General features: G+C 37.7%; 2 protein-coding genes across 2 annotated transcripts in view; one reads left to right on the top strand and one right to left on the bottom strand.

Annotated features, from left to right (window-relative positions):
• Nucleotides 1-5,147: 5,147 nt before the first annotated feature.
• Nucleotides 5,148-19,907, bottom strand: Fundc2 (FUN14 domain containing 2). Its single transcript, NM_026126.4, has 5 exons — nucleotides 19,855-19,907; nucleotides 15,054-15,204; nucleotides 11,447-11,522; nucleotides 10,535-10,666; nucleotides 5,148-7,996 (listed from the first exon to the last, which is right to left on the bottom strand). Exons 1-5 carry the CDS (start codon nucleotides 19,871-19,873, stop codon nucleotides 7,919-7,921), a joined length of 456 nt encoding a protein of 151 aa, NP_080402.3. The 5' UTR covers nucleotides 19,874-19,907; the 3' UTR covers nucleotides 5,148-7,918.
• Nucleotides 19,568-19,912, top strand: part of F8 (coagulation factor VIII) — a 212,395-nt gene continuing 212,050 nt past the window's right edge. The window contains exon 1 of the mRNA XM_006527790.4: nucleotides 19,568-19,811. Within this exon, the coding sequence (XP_006527853.1) occupies nucleotides 19,777-19,811 (35 nt within the window). The 5' untranslated portion in view covers nucleotides 19,568-19,776. The remainder of the gene's footprint in view (nucleotides 19,812-19,912) is intronic.

Raw genomic sequence — 19,912 nt, 5'->3', positions numbered from 1 at the left:
TTTCTGCTTAAGGAACTTCCTTGCAAGATGGAGCATTTCTGATAAGCTTATTTTCTCTGCTGGTGAAATAAGCCAATTTGAGCCAAAGTATATAAAGCCAGGTTTATTGGGAAGTCACTCTCAGGTGGGTTCACTGATCCCAAAGAAACGCCAAGGAAGTCACTATGGGGAGGGAGACAAAGGGGAGAGGAAAGAGAAAGGGTGTGTATAAGCAGTGAGAAAGAAAATGCAGAAAGGGAGAGGCCAGACTGTCTGGATTATATAGAGCTTCTGTGGGAGGGGAAGTCCAGCCCTTCAGCTGTAAAGTTCAGGGCAGAGGGTAGGATATGCCACTCATGTCCTGCAACAGGTAGGAACTGAGCAATGCTGGGAGAACCTGGAGGCCAGGTCTGCTTTGGTATGTAAAATATGCACCTCAGATGTTTGTCTGAATCCCAACAATATCAATCTCAGAGGAAACTGCTGTACAATAGTCAGGCAGGCATCAATAGAAATAAGAATTTTAGTTGGTTTATTTATTCTTTATTTCCTTATAACCAAAATCTATAGTAGATCCAGATGATATCAAAGCAAACTACTAAAGGAAACCTGTTAATAGCAGACAGCTATTTTATGTCCATTTGCTTTCCTTAAATAGTTACTAGTACTACTATTGTCCTTCACCAATCCTCCTCCCCCAAAGTAAGATGCCTTTTGGGACTAGGGATGTAGCTCAGTTGGTAGAGTACTTGGTTAATGTGAACAAGGCCATAGGTTTGATCCCCAACACTGCATAAACCAGGCACTCAGGTGAATCAGGAGTTCAAGGTTATCCTCAGTTACTCTAGAGTAGTCTAGACTATGTTGTGACACTGTTTCAAAAAAAAAGGATAAAAATGTGTTTGTAAGAACATGAGATGCCAGGCGGTGGTGGCACACGCCTTTAATCCCAGCACTTGGGAGGCAGAGGCGGACAGATTTCTGAGTTCAAGGACAGCCTGGTCTACAGAGTGAGTTCCAGGACAGCCAGGGATACACAGAGAAACCCTGTCTCGAAAAACAAAACAAAACAAAACAAACAAACAAACAAAAAACCATGAGAAAATGTTAGTTCCTTAATGTCCAAATACCATTTTTTGGCACCAAATATTTTCTTTTTTTTCTTTTAACTTTTAGTGTATGTATGTGTGATTTGAGTATAGGCATGTGCATATACCATTGACATAGTCTAGGGGTCTTAATTTGCCAGTTAAAGGATTGAATGGCAAGAAAAAGCTTGAGGGTAACAGGTGGCACCAGGGAAATCGCAGGTAGAATCAACAGCTGAAGAAAGGCATTTATTGTGGGTAAGGAGATATACCCATTCAGGAGACACACAGAAAAAGACCCTCTGCAAAGCAGAGTGAAGCCTCAGGAAGACAAAAATCCAGTCTCTTCTTGAAGGCTGGGGATTTTTAAATCTCTGAAGTTTTCCTCCCCTAATTTAGGGTTGGTCAGTTTGAAGAAATAAAGGATGGCTATTGAGTACCCCACACTTGTTGTATATAACATATTCTCACCATGCCTCAAAAGACAAAAAGCTTGTTTTGAGCTATCAGGCTTTTGTGTCAAGTCAGGAGTGTGAGGAGAAAATCAACCATCTTGAAAATGTTCCACCTTTATTACTTAGCCATGGTCCCTCTTCCTATCTGCCTACCTACCAGGGAGATTAAATCCTACTATGTCTTCAGGGTACGCTGATGGGACTTTCTGGAGTCAGTTCTCCTCCCATAATGATATATGCTGGTGAATTCTGCCACCACTACCCCTCCACACACCCTCCTCAATCCAACTCTTTTCTTCAAAAGCATTTCTGAGAATCACTGTAACAATGATATAAAAGATTTCTTCTGTTGTTGAAGAACACTTGAAGAATGCTAACCTAGACACATATAAATGGGTTACATTCTTGCCAGAGTTTAGTTTTTTGATATTTTCTTTCATACAGATTGGCTGGGAATATGCTGCCTAAGAGATAGTTGGTCCACAAAGGAGGGTAGCAGTTTTAAATTTCTATGAAATAATTTGAGGGAACTCTCATTAATAGTAAAACCATTTTAATAAAGCACACTACAATTATATTTATATCATCTATGAATCTAAATTACAGTTAAAATAACATTTGATCGTGATTGCTTAGGACTTAATATATGACTCACTAATATCTGACATCACTGAAATAGATGGGTTTTTTTCTGTTTTATTGCAGTTTACTTAATCAAGTTTTAAAACATTGTAAGGGTTTGTCTCTTTAAGAATACTACCTTAATTTGAATTTTAAGAGCTTCCAAGTAGTTGTTCCTTTCTTTAAACTATTCTGTCTTAGTTTGCTAACAGACCTATTGAAAGACATTGACATAATTCTTATTCTCTTTAGCTATTATGGCATACATAAAAATTGAATAGTCACTGAAGTACTTTTTATATAACGCTGACCAAGACTAACACTGAAACTCAGTCTCTGGGGAAGAACTCTTGTGACAACTATGATCTCATCCCTCATTTTGGAAACACAAAAAGTTCCAAGCAGCTATTAGTGATGCTGTTAATCAGTTAGTGATTGACAGACTTTAGCTACTGTTAGAAGCTGACTCCCCCATTTCTACCTTCACCATTGAGTTTAATATGGGTTAAATAATAACAGGCCCTCCATTCTCCCAAGTCAGTTCCAGACTTGTTTCCAAAGTCTTGGTACTTGCACTTGTATTTCTGGTTTGTTTTGTTTTGCTTTGCTTTGCTTTTAAGCCAACAGACTACAAAGACCTCCTGAGAACCAGGTCAACTTGACTTGAAAAATGAGGCTTTCTGAAACTGGCTGACTACACTGGCATTTAAAACTTGTAATAATATGTTTATGCTAAATACTAATGGCAAAAGTTCTGCTTCTGTTAAGCTTTGCTTGCTTACAAAAGGCATGAAGAACCTATATAAGAATTCCTCTGCTACAGCGTAAATGCCACCCCATTGTCCTACTAAGGGGGACTATAAGCTAGGCACAATTTTATTTTAAAAATAAAAATTTGCCCTGCATTATCTCAGTTTTAGCTCCTGGATTTTTGACACAGTAACACTGGGAAGTACTCTTCAATAATAGTGGGTAAATCAATTGTAGGGTGACATTTGCGCAGCAGAGTTTCAGCATATACTGATGGCAAAAATCCCCACTTTTCCATTTTGTCATAGTATGCCTTTCTTCTTGACAATGTAACTTAGTAAATTGTGATATTACACTCGTGTTCAGTATCCAGAAATCATTTCAAGTTAATTTTAAAATACAATTTAAAAAGTATTCACTTCGGGCGTGGTGGCGCACGCCTTTAATCCCAGCACTTGGGAGGCAGAGGCAGGCAGGTTTCTGAGTTCGAGGCCAGCCTGGTCTATAAAGTGAGTTCCAGGACAGCCAGGGCTACACAGAGAAACCCTGTCTCAAAAAAAACAAAAAAAACAAACAAACAAAAAAAAAACCAAAAAAGTATTCACTTGTTAACAGAATTGTAATTTTCTCAGCACCTACTTCCAACTCTTCGGTGGTTCTGTCTTCACTGATCATCAAGAAAATCCGAGGTATGTGAAACCTCAGCATGCCACAATGCCATCTTGGACCAGTGTAGTAAAAACCATTAGGACAAGAGCCACACATCAACATTTAAAATTCTACAGGTGATTCCCTTGTGTAAGCAAGGATCAGAACTTATGCTCTTAGTAATCACATAATTTCTTAACATTTTATTATTGGAAAAAGGAGATAGTTTTGATACATCAAAAATGTGAAAAGTGGTACTGAGAACAGAAAGGAGTAGGAGGAAGAAATGACAAAGGAAAAGAAGGCAGGCAGGCTGGCTTTTCTTCAAATTCTCCAGCTCCTAAGAAGAATAAAAGCAGGACAGGGTCTAAGCAACACTGCATAGATTCTGGGAAATCAGGTCCAGAACTAAAAGTTTTCCAACAGTTCACAGAAATCTGATTAACTGACCAAAGAGAATATTTTAAATAAAGGCTCTATTTCACAAAGTCAAGTTCTCATGTCAAAAAGAAAGAAAACTACTAATTTAGGAAGCAGGTTCATTTCCCTGCTTTCTAAAACTTCCCTCTCAGATGAAACACTGTACGAAAAAAATTTCAAATTCATTTGTATATCAATGTTTCAGGAAGAGATTTGTGATATTTTCTCAAACAAAAAAGTACAGGTTTAAAATAAGAGCTTAACCCTTAGTTGTGTACATTTTTTTCTGACAAATATGAAAAAAATGAGGAGGATATTCTTAATAATTAACTACAGACTTCTACCTTCAAAAACCACAACACACACCTTAAAACTAGAGTAACTAGAATTACATAGCTCTTTCTTTGCTGAATCCATTTGAATTATGTCTAGTCTGTCATAATCTATGAGACATTAACTTCCCAGATCCAGTAGCAAGGGCTCTGGCCCAAATGACGGGGCATACGGGGGAGTCAAAAACCTCAAAACTGCTTACCAATGTCTAGAGTGTTGAGGGGTCATGCCAAACAAGGGGTCATTTGAAGGAGTCTTGTTAGCCTGTTATAAGAATGATCACAAACAATGGGTGGGCCTACATCCCCTGGGTTTCTGGTCAAAAATAGTATTACAGAGCCTTGCGTAGAGTAGAAATGTTGTAATCTATCCATTGAGCCCACACAGGCATGCCAGAAAAGAAAGTGCCTCTGATTCTACCCCTGGGCCTTCTGTCTAATGGAGAATATCATAAGGATTGCAACTCTGTAGCAGCATCCTCATCTTACCCTATCTCTTATGGGAGGTGCATTTGGTCCAAAGGTTGTCCAGAGTGGTAAGGATGCAGGGCAGAGCCATAGTGCCCTTGAGGGGTACCAGAAGTGAACCAGGAGCTATAGAGTAGTGATGGAAGTAATGTTACTGCATTTCTGCCAGCAAGGGGAAGTAAAGATACCAACACAGTTTTAAACACCAAGCTTCTCAGTATCTTACATCAAGGAAATTCAACTCTATCACCTCTGGTAAAGGGGCTATCATTTTATTGGATTTTGGGTATTTGAAAAAAAAAATGTGCCCTGCCTAACAGGTCTTGCTAATTGTCTTATTTTGGGTTTCTATTTCTGTGAAGAGACACTATGACCACAGCAACTCTTATAAACGAAAACATTTAATTGGGGTTGGCTTACAGTTCAGAGGTTTAGTCCATTATCATTATGGTGGGAAGCATCTATCATCTAGGCAGGCAGACACAGTGTTAGAGAAAGGACTGAGCTTTACATCTGGATCAGTAGGCAAGAGAATGAACCACTAGGCCTTGCTTGATCTTCTGAAACCTCAATCCCACTCCCAGTGACAAACTTCCTCCAATAAGGTACACCTACTTTCAACAAGGACACACCTCCTATTAGTGTCATTCCCTATGAGACTATGGGGGTCATTTTCATTGAAAACATTAACACTAATCAAAACCAAATGTATTCAATAGTGTAACTGCCTCACCCTGGTAACATTTAGGTTGTGCATGGAAAGACAGCTACCTGCTTTTTTCAGAAAATGTAATCTCCCATTTAAACTCAAGCCTGCTTGGCTATTCTGTTCTCACAATGTTGGTGATTGAACCCAGGCCCTCACAAACACTAGGTAAATGCTTTACCACTGAGCTACATCCCCAGTAATCTCCCATTTAAGATGAAGCAAAGATGCTGACTCAATGAGCCCTCAATAGAGGTTCCCCAAACTGCTTGAGGCTACTTCACTAACCACTGACCTAAACTGGAGCTTGAAGTGTGCTAATTGTGACTAATAACCCTCTGCACCACCTCTACACAAACACAAGTGGAGTCTGACCAACTTGAGGATAGAATTATAGATTTTATTTCAGACCAGGGTAGAATGTGAGTCTAGACCATTACCTATTATAACCTTTTGAAGGAACTCCAGTCCACTAGTCTATTAGTTGTAACCCCTATTAATCAGAAAGAAAGCAGATGGATCAGAAGTCAGCTACCAACCCACTAGAGAGATACTAGATGACCACTCCTCACCACATACCCAAAGGGGCATTGCAGTAGCTTTTGCTCTCACCATGCCAATGATACTTAAGACACAGGGAGAACAACATGGCTACATCAAGAATCACCATAAATGGCACAACCCCAAGAAGAATACAAAGAACTATAAAACAGATGATAGCACACAGGTGTCAATAAATATATTGTACATACAAAGAGGATTTTAAATACTGCATGGTTTTGACATTAACCATTATTAATTTTTCTGTAATAAAAAGGTATTATGATTTTTTTAAAAGTTTTATACTTTTGGTTGTGAGCCTAGCCTTTAATGGCTAAGCCATCTCTCCAGCCCTTTTTTAAAGTTTTAAAACAAAAAAATATTTAGATTTTTAGTATTGAATACATATGGCAAACAATAAAATGGCAGGTATATTATAATAATTGATAAAAAATACAATTACATGATTGCTATAGGCAAGCAATGGATACTTGGGGAAATCACTGTACTCTCTTTATGTTTCCACAGTAAATAGTGAAAAATCATCTTCAAATTTTTGAGAAAAATATATACCAAGGCTGGTTATACTACCATGTAAGGAAAGATGATTAATATGTATTACAAGTAGAATAACTTATATTGGCTCAAATAAAATCAAAACGTAGTGAGGAAATGCAAATAGGTGAATCCTAATTAGTTTTACACATCCACTGGTAGTTTCAATTTTCAAAAGTATGTCAATGTTAAGGTATGTCAAAAAAGTAATTATGCTTAATGTATGACCTTAAAAATATACTATTGCACAAAGGATCATCTACATATCTAAGAATTCATTTGAGGTAAACCTAACCTTTAACGGGAAGCTTTCTTTATACAATTAATATATTCAAAAATATTTGAAATCTATTAAGCAGTAAGCCCTGTGGGTATAATGAAGATGATAGAAGACTTAACTTCTGGAAGATGCTTTTGTAGTTGGAGTTGAGCTCATGGTAATAGCTATTATGGAATAATGTAAAGTATACATGGATTTTTATATTAAGCAATATTTCTGATGGAGATTGCATTTGATGAAAATAATTTATTACACATATGCTATTCTTATTCTGAATGCCTGGAACATCTCTTTAAAATTTTTGCTTAAGGGACTGGAGAGATGCTCAGCAGTTAAGAGCACTGGTTGCTCTTCAAGTGGTCCTAAGTCCAATTCCCAGCAACCACATGGTGGCTTACAACCATCTGTAATGGGATTTGGCACAGAGTTGAACATGCAGATAGAGTACTCGTATGTAAAAGAAATACATTTCAAATTCTTGCTTAAATGTTGTATTTCATGAAGTTCTTACAGCTGGTTTCCATAAAGACCCACCTACCATATATAATACTTATATTACTTCATGCATTGTTTGCAGAAGTTCATTTAATATTTTTAGTGTTGGTACTTACACTGCCATTTTGGCAACATAATTATAGTAAGTATAAATACCTCTCTTTCTATAGCCTAAAACCAATTTAAAAAGAAAGCATACACCAAGATACCAAAATTTTTTCATGCTTAAAGGCAAATGTATTTGGTTCCTTTTCATGTAACATGTAATAAGGTAACAAATTGAGTTTGGAAAAGGATCTTACATAGGGGAAAAGGAACATTCTTGTTAAGCTACACACCAACCAAGTAAGGAGGGTACTGGAAGAGTTAACACCTACTGTCTCTTCCAACGTGTTAAATTGAGAAGGCCTGAGAAGACCTTGCACCAGGAGAAGCCTATTAAAGCCATTCAGATTTGCTACAACAGGGAGGAAGGCACAGGAGAAGATGAGGAAGAGGAGTGCCGATTGTCCTATGTTGGAGTGTAGAAGCTGCTGGCAAGAAACAAACAACTATAAAAATAGAACAATGAAGTGAAGTTCTTAGGATGCCATGCCAAGCAGAAAGCCTCCAAAAAATCCTCCAGTCACTAGAACATTCTTCTTTACAAATGATACAACCTGAAAAACAGAAGATTTGATACTAAGTTACTTTACTACAAAACTTCCTATTCATCTAAGGTTTAGTACATACATGGATAGGCATTCTGTATGGCTATCTTATCATTTTATTATTCTCCTGACTACTTCAGGAGAAATATGAAATAATACATATCCAACATTCTGACCTAATCATTTCTTTTTGTTTTTGCATTATGTGGTGTGTGTGTAATGTGTTTATTTATTGTACATACATATATATGAATATGTGCACATACGTATGAAGGGCCAAGATTGATAGGTGTCTTCCTGGTTCACTTACATTATATACTGAGGCAGGATCTCTTGCTGGACCTAGAGATTACGATGCAGGCTAGCCAGCTTGCTCTGGTGATTCTTGCCATAGCCCTGGGACTGAAAGCAGACCACCTCACCCACCTGGCCTCACATGAGTGCTAGGAATCCAAAACTGTGGTCTTCAGACTTGCATGGCAATCACTTTACCCACTAAGCCATATCCCCAGGCCAGGCCAAATCAGTTCTTGAAGTTAAGCACTTTCCAACGATGTAAGCCATTTGCACTGTTACATTCCCATCACTCTCCGTCCATCCTCCTTGCACCATTATGCAAAGTACACAGTGTCTCTTCACTACCTCTGTATCTAGATATCCTAGTTAGCTTAAACTGTCAACTTGACACAACCAACTATTATCTGAGAAGAGAATTTCTATTTCAGTGTTTTTCAACCTGTGGTTCTTGGGTTGCCTAAGAGCATTTGAAAACATAGATAATTTGCATTATAATTCATAACAATAGCAAAATTACAGTTATGAAGTAGCAATGAAAATAATTTTATGATTGGGGGGTCACGACAATATGAGGAATTATATTAAAGGGTTACAGCATTAGGAAGGATGAAAACCACTGACCTAGATCATATTGACCTGGGCATGTTGTAAGGGACTGTCCTGATTGTTGGCTACTATAGGATGGCCTACAATACTGTGGGCAGCACCATTCCCTAGACATGAACTGTACAAAAAAGCTAGGTGAGCAGAAGCCTGTCTGCCAACCAGCCAAGAACATTCTCTGTAATTCTTGCCGCATGGTCTTTGGCGATGAATTGATTACTTGGTCAGAGGAAATGCTGTGTGGGAGAGAAAGCAGACAGCAAAGATCCACTTGTTTCTCTCTGCTCTCAATTTAGGATTAATGTGATTAGCTGTCCAAGTTCCTGCCTTGACTTCCCCTCAATGATGGCCTGAAGCCTAGAATTGTAAGCTGGATCAACCCTTTCCTCCCTTAAGTTGCTTTTGGTCAGAATACTTTATTCCAGAAACAAAATGAATCTAGGACATTATGTCTCCTTGTTTCACTTCCACTGCAGCCCTTAATATTTCCTCAAACAGAGGTCTACTAAAGAAAAATCTTTTAAAAATTACTTATATTTTCATATGTTTATCTGAGGAGTATGTATATATGAATGCGCATTCATGTGTGTGGAGGACATATATCATTTATGGCTATTTTCACTCTATATGAGGAAGTCAGGTTGTTGTGATAGAGACCATAACTCAAAAACTGAAAATATTTACCATCTGGTTATCTTCAGAAAAAGGCTACCAATCTATAATCTAAGCATTTCTACTAATCATGTGCAGAACAAACAGTTTGGCTATTTCAAAGATGAGCAGGCACAGAGATAAAATGTAATTCAAAATGTTCACATTGGCAGTACACCCCAACAACTGTGGTACCCCCACTCTTATAAGAACTAGTTAAGTACAACTACTATCTTCATTTCCTTTGTATTCTCATTTACTGACAAAGGTCATCAAATATTTCAATTACTAAGCTTTACAAGAGGCTGGAAAGACAGAAGACCCAGGTTCAATTCTCAGCACCCACATGACAGCTCATAGCCATTGGTAACTGTTGTTCCATGAGATCTGATGCCCTTTTTTAAAAGATTTACTTATTTTATTTATGTGAGTACACTGTTGCACCCATCAGACACACCAAAAGAGGGTACTGCATCCCATTACAGATGGTTGTGAGCCACTATGTGGTGGCTGGGAATTGAACTTGGGAACCCTAGAAGAGCAGTCAGTGCTCTTAACTGCTGAGCCATCTCTCCAGCCCCTGATCTGATGCCCTCTTATTGCCCCTACAAGCACCACAGGTACACACTTGTATCTGTACGTATACAGATATACATATAGGCAAAAATACATACAGATAAAAAATAAAATAAAATACATTTTTAAAGTGCCTTCATGAAATACACTAGGTAGCACATACATGTTATCCTAGCACTTAAGAGGTTGAAGCAGGAATTTTAGGCCAGCCTGGGTTATATAATGAGACCTTGTCCCATGCAAATTGTTTTTACAGTAATGATATTCTAAGAGTGACATAGAATATAGTTTTTGTCTCACTGCTCCAAGTTCTTTGTTATCATAAAGCTTTTTATACTGCTAAGATAATTATATATCCTGTTTTCTACACAAAACTGCCTGTACTTTTCATATATTAAATCTGAACAAAACAAGTCTTACCTCCTCAGCTTTGCTCTTGACCTCAGTTGGTATTTGCTTATTCTTACGAATTTTCAACTGCTCTTTGGCTTTCTTCATGTCTTTTTCTACTCTTTGCCAGTCAACTTTGATGTATCCAGTATGGTTTGCCAGCTACAAATTTAACAGTAATAAAAAAGTAATAAGGAACATGGTCTTTGGCATTTCTTTTTGTCAAGATAAATCTTGCAAATAGGTAATCAAAACTCTTTTGACTTACATTATTGGAGAAATTAGTTATTTTTGTGACTTTTGGGCAAAATGTACATACTACATTCAATGTTCCATATTTGGTAATAGAAATAAAGAACTGTCTTCAACTGTTGGCAATCATTTAATGTATACACTGAGTTTTACAAAGTTTTACATAAAATTTAAAAATAAGATGTTAAAATGAAAGCCAAAGTAGTAAGTTCAATGTAAATAATTTTTCATGGAAATGTGGACAGAATAAAATCGATTCAAGTATGTTGTTTCTGATAAATTAGGGTTATCCATAACACCATCAACCAATTAGTTACCCAAATAAATTAGAGAACACATGTATATGTAAAGTAAAACATTAGCACTTATAAACAGTGAAGTTGTTATAGAAGTCAATAAGAAAAAAAAAATTAGCCGGAGAGATAGTTCAGTGGTTAAGACACTAGCTACTCTTCCAAAGAATCCAAGTTTGATTCTCAGCAACCACGTGGTGGCTCTTAACAGTATAAACATGAAATAAAATGTGACTAGGAATTAAGATTTCACTCAAATGATTAGTAGCATTGAAAAATAGCACACAAAAACAATTACATTATATTTTAATGTAATATATCCAAGGCTACAATTTCTCACAATATGTTAATGAGCAGGTAGAATTTCCAAACACCTAGAAAAACTTAACAGACAAACCTGAAGGAGAAAGAATCCACCTCCTACAGCTGTTGCAGCCAATTTTCCAACCTTCTGGAATACGAAACCAGTGCACCTATGAAACCAAACCAAGATCGGACGTGACACGCTGTCAGATGCACACAAGCACAAACTTCTAACAATATCCTACTTACTTTGAAATGATTTAGCTCCTTCTTACAATGTATAGAAACAGAAGCTCATGTTAGCCTCTAGGCTCCTAGAGTCCCTATTCATGAGTACCCATTATACATTTCAAAGTCCACATTAGCATCCTAGCCCATTTCACCTCCACCCCTACCCCAAACCCCGAGTTTGTTTCAGTTAACAGGTTTCCTTTCCCCCAGACCCACTTTATTCTCTGTATAGACCAGGTACCCCCTCCCCCGAATTCTCACTATTTCCACTGTTCTCTCACTACCATTCCCACTACTCTATCTCTTGCTATTCCCTGCTATTCTCCCTTGTTTTGCAGATATGGCTATGTCCAGTCTGATTCTTTTTCTCTTGGCTCTGGACTTTTTCAGATGGCCTTGGATGTTCTTTCTCTCTCTTATCCACAATAAAAATTTCTTCCCACTTCTAACCATGGAGCATCCATTTCGGGTTTTTTTTTTTTTAACTAGGCCCCTTGCATATACCAAGAATACATGCATGTACCACCCTATATGAAGCTTGTCAACAAAAAGTGTATATGCAAGCTGGCCATAGTAATGCATGTCTTTAATCTTGACATTCATTCAGGAGGCAGAGGCCAGTGTGGTCTACATAGAGAGTTCCAGATAGCTAGGGCTATGTAGAGAGACCCTGCCTCAAGAAATTATACACAAAGAGTCTAAACACTCTCTTCAAAAGGAAGATAGTTCTTTTTTTTTCTTTTTAAGGAAGATATTTCAAACTGGAATTTTAAGAGAAGGAGGCTGAGGAGATAGTGTAGTGAACAAAGTACTTACTGTGTAAGCATGAGGACTAAAGGTCAAATCCATATAAAACTGGGTGCTTTAAAAAAGTAAAATCTATCTATAAGTTATATACAAGAAATCCACTTTATATAGAAGACTCTATAAAAGACAAGTAGAAAATCCATTTATGTGTTTCTTCTGGCTGCTGTCCTGTGTGTATCTTTTCTTGCCTGATTTTGTTATGAAGTTGTAACTGTGAGTAAAACAGCTCTGAGTTCTAGGAATCATCCTAACGCAGTGGCTCTCAGCCTTCCTAATGCTGCGACCCTTTACTACAGCTCCTCATGTTGTGCTGACCCCCAACTATAACATTATTTTCATTGATACTTCATAACTGTCATTTTGCTACTGTTATGAGTCATAATATAAATATCTGTGTATACAACAGCACTTGGGACACAGAGATAGGAGGATCACAAGTTCTGAACCATGCTTGAAGGGACTTCTCAGACTCAGGCCTACCAAACATGGTACTGGCAGCATCTTGCCCTTTCCCCTTCCCTCTCACATAGATTGCATCCCTGAGGAATGCGTCTAGCATAAGAACATGTCCAAATAAGGGAAGAGACCTTGATGGCTAGCACTAAGGATGTAATCTATGGTTTACATGGGAGAAGGAAGAGGGCATTACCATGTTTGCCAGGCCTGGCCCTGCTAAGTTTCTTCATTGCTGAGCCAAAGACTCCATTGCAAAACAAAACTAAACAAAACAAAACCAACATACACACACAACATACACACACACACACTCAAAACTCTTAAAAATGAATACTACAAAAAATGACAATTTCAGAGGGGGAAAACATGGAATTTAATAAAAGACAAGTCTAAGTAGTAAATAAATACATATAAAAGCCTTCAGTTTTTACCCCTACTTGGAAAAAATGCAAACAAAATCTCAATGAGAAAAACACTACTTGTAAAGGCTAGCAAGAAATTACCAGTATGGCAACAACAAATATGGTCAAGGATGTAGTGTAACAGAAACACTTGGTCCTTGGTGGCAATGTAACCACTTTTAGGCATCAGCCTGACACTATCTCATGAAGGTAAAGACGTATACACCCAATAATTTAGTGACTACTAGGTACAGACACCAAGGAAGTAATGTACCCATTCACAATAGGAAATTTGCATAATAATTTCATATCATCATTGTCTACATTATTTAAAAATTGAAAATGGTCAACTGGGAAAATATCCTATGGTATATTAGTACAGTGGAATTCTAAATACAAATGACAATGAAGAAGCTAGAGCTTCATATGATATGGTTGAATACAGAAAACATTTTTAAAAGCAAGAATCAAGCCAGGCAGTGCTAGTGTATGTCTTTAATCCCAGCACTCGGGAAGCAGAGGTGGGTGGGTCTCTGTGAGTTTGAGGCCAACCTGTTATATAGTATGAGTTCTAGGACACCCAGAACTACAAATAAATCCTGTCTCAGAAAAACAAAACAACAACAAAGAAGCAATAATCAAAAGAATTCATAGTGATTGTGTTTATCCAAAGTTCAAAACCAAATTGACTGCACTAAATTATTAAAATTAAGTAAAGAAGCAACTCCCCAACAACTTTTAGAGTTCTGGGGGACACTAGCCATATTTTTTAGCCTCAGTGGTTGTTATATGGGAATTTGTTCTCCAACTATTCCTTATAGATAGCTGTTCTGTGTATTTGCATTACAATAACATTTTTCAAACGGACTTTCTGAGATTGATGAATTCATTACTCACTCACTGAATTGGCTCTAAACATTTTATACACATCAACAAATGAAAACTGCAACATTAACATCTGGCACAGCTAATATAAATGGTTAACATCTTAATCTACCACTTACTATGTTGCCTTGACCTAGAATCTAGATAAACTTTCTGAGCCTCAATTTCTACAAAATGGACATAGATATTACAATTACCAAGTCATTTTAAGAAGGAGATGAGATACCTATATATAAGCTTTAAATAGTGCCTGCCTATATGCAAGGTTTTTGGCACCAGACATTCCATGGTACAGTTAAGGGGGTGATTTTTATTGTAGATATGAGAGAGAGAGCAGCCAGAGGTATCTGGAAGAGTCCAGAGCAGAAAGAGGAGTAAATTACACATAGTCAGCAGTCTGGACATGGGCATCTTAGGAGAGAATAGCCAGGTTATATGAAGTGTGAGTAGCTGTGAGGAGAGAAAGTCCAATGCTAGGGCTTTGAAATGTATAACAAGTACTTGTGAATAGGGACTTTAGGGAGCCTGAAAACTAGCATGGACCTTAATATGCTGATATGTGTTAATTGGAGAGCCATATATCTCTTTTTCCAGAGATAAGGGAATGACTCCTTTTGACAGAAGAGAATCTTTCAAAAGTTCTTAAGGAATGTTGACTTTTCATCTAACCACCAGAAATCCTCTTATAGTCCAGGTTGAGCTTATTTCTGGATATTTGGAGTGTCTTTTGGGGGGGGGTGAAGTTTCTTTTGGACCTGACAGTACATGCATAAATATCAAATAGTACTTTAATTTGATGGTCCACTACATATTGAACAATTTCAGTAAAGTCAGTGTGTTTTCATTAATTAGAGTAGACAGTTTCTATAACTATGCTACTAAATCAGGCACAAAAAACTACAAATCTTTAACACTACTTACCATCCAGTAACACCCCCAATTACCAGCTGGGTTGCTACACTATATTTTTCAGCTGATGGCCCAGATTCCTGCCCAAACAGCTTACGCCACCATGGTTGTTTTTTAGTTAATTCTGCAAGATCCAGTGCTTCAAATTTTCCATCAAAGTTTCCTATAAAAGAATGAAGATATGTAGTTACTGGTTACTGCCAAAGGAGTAGACATTTTCTTCAGTGGTATGGTAAGGTGCCTATGGGCTAGTAAACAATCTCTCACACATGTTCCTATAAATAAGCCTAATGAAACTCAATGGGTCATCAAAAAAAAGTATAGTGAAGACAAGACAACAATTGAAGGGGATCAGAAGGAATAGGGAAGGACAAAAGTAAATATGATTAAAACACATTGTATAAATGTATAAAAATCATAATAAAATCCATCATGGTGTATGATTAGTATATGCAAATAAAAAACTAAAAAAAGAACTAAGAAAATAAGAAAATATTTACTTTCATAATAGTTTTCCACTATTCCTAACAAGATTAAGAGATTTTTAAAGCAGACAGGTAACTATTTTAAATAGTAAAATATCTCTGAAATTCTGGATTGGAATTTTAGAAATTCTGACTAAAATAAATAAATTTGAATATATGTATTGTAGCACCTTGAAAACTTAGGCTTAGTCTGCTATTGTTTTTCCTCTCAAATTTAAAAACAATTGAACTGACATAGGGAAAAACAGTGCTATGGAATAAAAGCATTCTAAATATGTATTTTTAAATTCCCCTCTTTAGGAGCCACCTACAAACCAATTTTCTGTATTATATAGATCTCCAATGAATAAGTAAACAATATTTGACCGGGTGCTTTTTACTAGACAATGTACTTAGTAACAAACTATTTAATTAAATGCACAGGAAAAGATAGGTACTACTTATTAATCCCATTTTGTAATCAGGAAACAAAGCTTTGGAATGGGAAACAAGCTAACAAAATGTATAATGTCCCAGGCAGTGGTGGCGCAGTAGTGGTGCAGCCTTTAATTCCAGCACTTGGGAGGCAGAGGCAGGTGGATTTCTGAGTTCGAGGCCAGCCTGGTCTACAGAGTAAGTTCCAGGATAGCCAGGGCTACACAGAGAAACCCTGTCTCAAAAAACCAAAGGGGAAAAAAAAGTATAATGCCTGGTTTGAACAAAGATCATCTTGGATTTACCTACTATGTCCAATCCTTCTTCCTTGGAAACATACTGCATTAAGATAACAAATGTTAAAAACTCAGCATGTAAGACTGTTTACAAACAAAAGAAAAACCCAAGAATTGTCATTTTAAAAAAAGAATAGAAAATAGAGGCAGAATCAGAAATGATCAAGAAATTACATGAGGGGCTGGAGAGATGGCTCAGCAGTTAAGAGCACTGGCTGTTCTTCTAGAAGTCCTGAATTCAATTCCTAGAAACCACATGGTGGCTCACAACCATCTGTAATGGGATCTGATGCCCTCTTCTGGTGTGTCTGAACACAACTACAGTGTACTCATATACATTATTAAATAAATAAATACATAAATAAATAATTTTTATAAAATTAAACAAAGCAAAAATTTTCAGAATATTTCACACATATATAATTGGAGTCCAAGAAGATTACCAGAATAAGAGAGAAATAACATTCAAGAGGCAAACTGATGTAACTCAACCAAGAAATGCTAAGTAGAACTCTAGAAATGAACAAGGGAATGAAGAGTACTTGAATGAATATCCAGGCTGCTATCTAAATGAATGCTATTGTACAAAACAATACCTAAATTATCTTGTAAAACTTTATATATATATAAAATTAAGCAGGTGCTTTCTAAATATTAGCAGGCAAAAGAAAAAAATGATAAACTATAGAGCACTCCCCTCCTAAATTTAAGGGGATTAAAAAGCTAAGCCTGTGAGCTAGATTCCTACCTGAGTTTCAATATTAAGATGTTCATTCTCATTATTATATAATCCTTAGCAAAACCAAAATGTCCTTTACAGGTTAAGGCAGTGGTTCTCAACATGTGTATCCAGACTCCTTTGGGGTTAAACATCAGCTACCCTGCATATCAGATATGTACATTACAATTTATAATAGTAGCAAAATTACAATTATGAAGTAGCAACAAAACAATTCTATGCTTGGTGTTTCTACAACATGATAAACTGCATTAAAGGGGCATAGCATTAGGAAGGTTGAAAACCACTGGGTTAAGGGATTTTAAAATGTATATAGACAGGCAAAGAACCAAAAATAGTGTTGAAGTTATAATAGCTGTACAACAAATTGCTCAAACATCATGAAACAAAGTTATTTTGTCTATTATCTCTGGTTGGTTCTGTGCATGTGGAATTCAATCACACCATTAAGGCTTCTCTGTCATTTTGTGATATCTGAGGCTTCAGCTAGAAAACTTACAGGGCAGGGTCTGGAATAATATAATAATAAATAATAATCTAAAAAGTCTACAGTTGCATATACAGACTATTTTTCTCAGAGGCTAGAGTGGACTTCCTTAATACCATTGAAGCTAAGTTTAAGAGGTGACTGTCTCAAGTGAAGGAAAGGTCAAGGACCTAGAAAAAACTGTCATCATTTTAAGTTCTGGCCTCAGAAGCTATTGAATTTTGCTACCACTAAACTGGCCTAGAGTAGTTCCCATCCAGATTAAAGAAGAGAGAATATATATTCCAATTCTTACTGGGATGGGAATATCAAAGTCCCACTGAAAACAGACCATATGAGAAAAGTCAATCTTCTATATGATAAACGGCAAAAAAAAAAAAACCCAAAAAAACAAAAAAACAAAAACAAAAACAAAAAAAACTTAGGAAGAAAGTTTAAGAGTGTTCAAACTTTCAAAACTACAGTATAATTTAGAGCCACCTAAATTAAAGGTTTTTGGGGCTGGGAGCAGTGAAACAAAGTTTCTCTGTGGAGCCCCAGAATTAACCAGACTGGTCTCAAGCTCACAGGGATCCACCCACCCCTGCCTCCCCAGTGCTGGAATTAAAGGTGAGTGCCAACACTGCCTGGCTAAGTTCAAGATTCAAAAGGCTATAGTATTCAATAAGATGTTGCATTGATCCAGACATTATTGTCGATGCCAAAAAGTGCTTGCTGACAGGAGCCTGATATAACTGTCTCCTGAGAGGCTCTGCCAGTGCCTGACAAATACAGAGGTGGATGCTCTTGACCAAATATTGGACTGAGCACAGGATCCCCCAATGGAAGAGCTAGAGAAAGGACCGAAGGAGCTGAAGGAGCTTGCAGGCCCATAGGAGGAACAACAATATGAACCAACCAGTACTCCCAGGGACTAAACCACCAACCAAAGAGTACACATGGAGGGACATGGCTCCAGCTGCATATGTAGCAGAGGATGGCCTTGTCTGTCATCAATGAGAGGAGAGGCCCTTGGTCCTGTGAGGGCTAGATGCCCCAGTGTAGGGGAATGCCAGGACCAGGAAGAGAGAGTGGGTGGGTTGGTGAGCAGGGGAAGGGGGGATGGGATAGGGGGTTTTCAGAGGGGAAACCAGGAAAGGGGATAACATTTTAAATGTAAATAAAGAAAATATCTAATAAAAAAAAAAAGAAGAAGAAAAAGCCAGGCAGTGGTGGTGCATGCCCGGCAGAGGCAGGCGGATTTCTTAGTTTGAGGCCAGCCTGGTCTATAGATTGAGTTCCAGGACAGACAGGGCTACACAAAGAAACCCTGTCTCAAAAAACAGAGAGAGAGAGAGAGAGAGAGAGAGAGAGAGAGAGAGAGAGAGGATGTTGAATTGACCTAAGTATACACAAAATTAGTTGAATAAGAAGTATAGAAATACATTTACATATACTATTATATCATTTTCCTATCAAGGTACTCAGGTAACTCCACAGTACAAAGCAAGTCCTTTCAATAGTGTTAGAAGCACTAGATATTCATATATATATATTTAAAAACCATATACAATACATTCAACGTATGGCTCTAGTCAAAAGTGGGATTTAGTTGGGTATAGTTCCACGCACTCTAGAGGCTGAAACACAAGGATAGCTGAGTTTGAGGCCAGACTGGACTACACCAAATTATCTGTTGATGGTGGGTGAGATGGGATGGATAACAATTAGAGTCCGCTCATTAAACACTGGTAAACAACATTTACAAGCCTTGTCTATAGGCCCAGGAAAACAACGATAATTATTGTAAGCACTACAATTATGTAAGACAAGATTTCTCAGAAATTTCTAGGTATTCTGCTCAGCAATTGCATCAAGTGTAATGACTGTGAGCTTAATGAATTGACTGACTTAACGTAACTAAAGAAAAGAAAAGAAAACGGACAAAAAGAAAGAAAAAAAGTGCTCCACTGGGATTTTATTTTGAGTGGGCCGACTATATCTCCTACTGTTTTCAAAACAATCAATTAGGAAAGTACCAATGAAAATGAGGACTGTAGGTGTTTGAGAGGCAGTAAGAGACAAAAACACTCCTGTCAGGGAGCCAGATCGCTTCTGAGAACAGTAACTGGATCTCCCTAGGGACACCTCGGTAGGGGCGGCACTGAAAGGCTAGAAGAGCTAGGCAGAGATAACATCCCTGGGTAACTCAAAAGCCAGCTTAAGTATGACCTTGGCCAGATCCCAGAACACCCGCCAGAAAAGTCTCCGCGCTGCCCTATCCAGGTGCTATTGAAGCTCCCTGGGGAGGGAGGAACCCAGCAAGCGACTCAGCATGCAACCAGCAGTACTTCACTCTAAGCGACAAAGGTGATTCCACCCCTGGCCCTTGCGCGCGTGCTCCCGCCTTTACCTTGACTGTTAGCGGCCATTTCGGGGGCGCGGGGGGGGGGGGGACCCTAGTATCGCGA

The sequence above is a fragment of the Mus musculus genome, chromosome X (genome assembly GCF_000001635.26).
Source record: "Mus musculus strain C57BL/6J chromosome X, GRCm38.p6 C57BL/6J".
NCBI lineage: Eukaryota > Metazoa > Chordata > Mammalia > Rodentia > Muridae > Mus > Mus musculus.
This window is presented reverse-complemented; position numbering and strand designations above follow the sequence as displayed.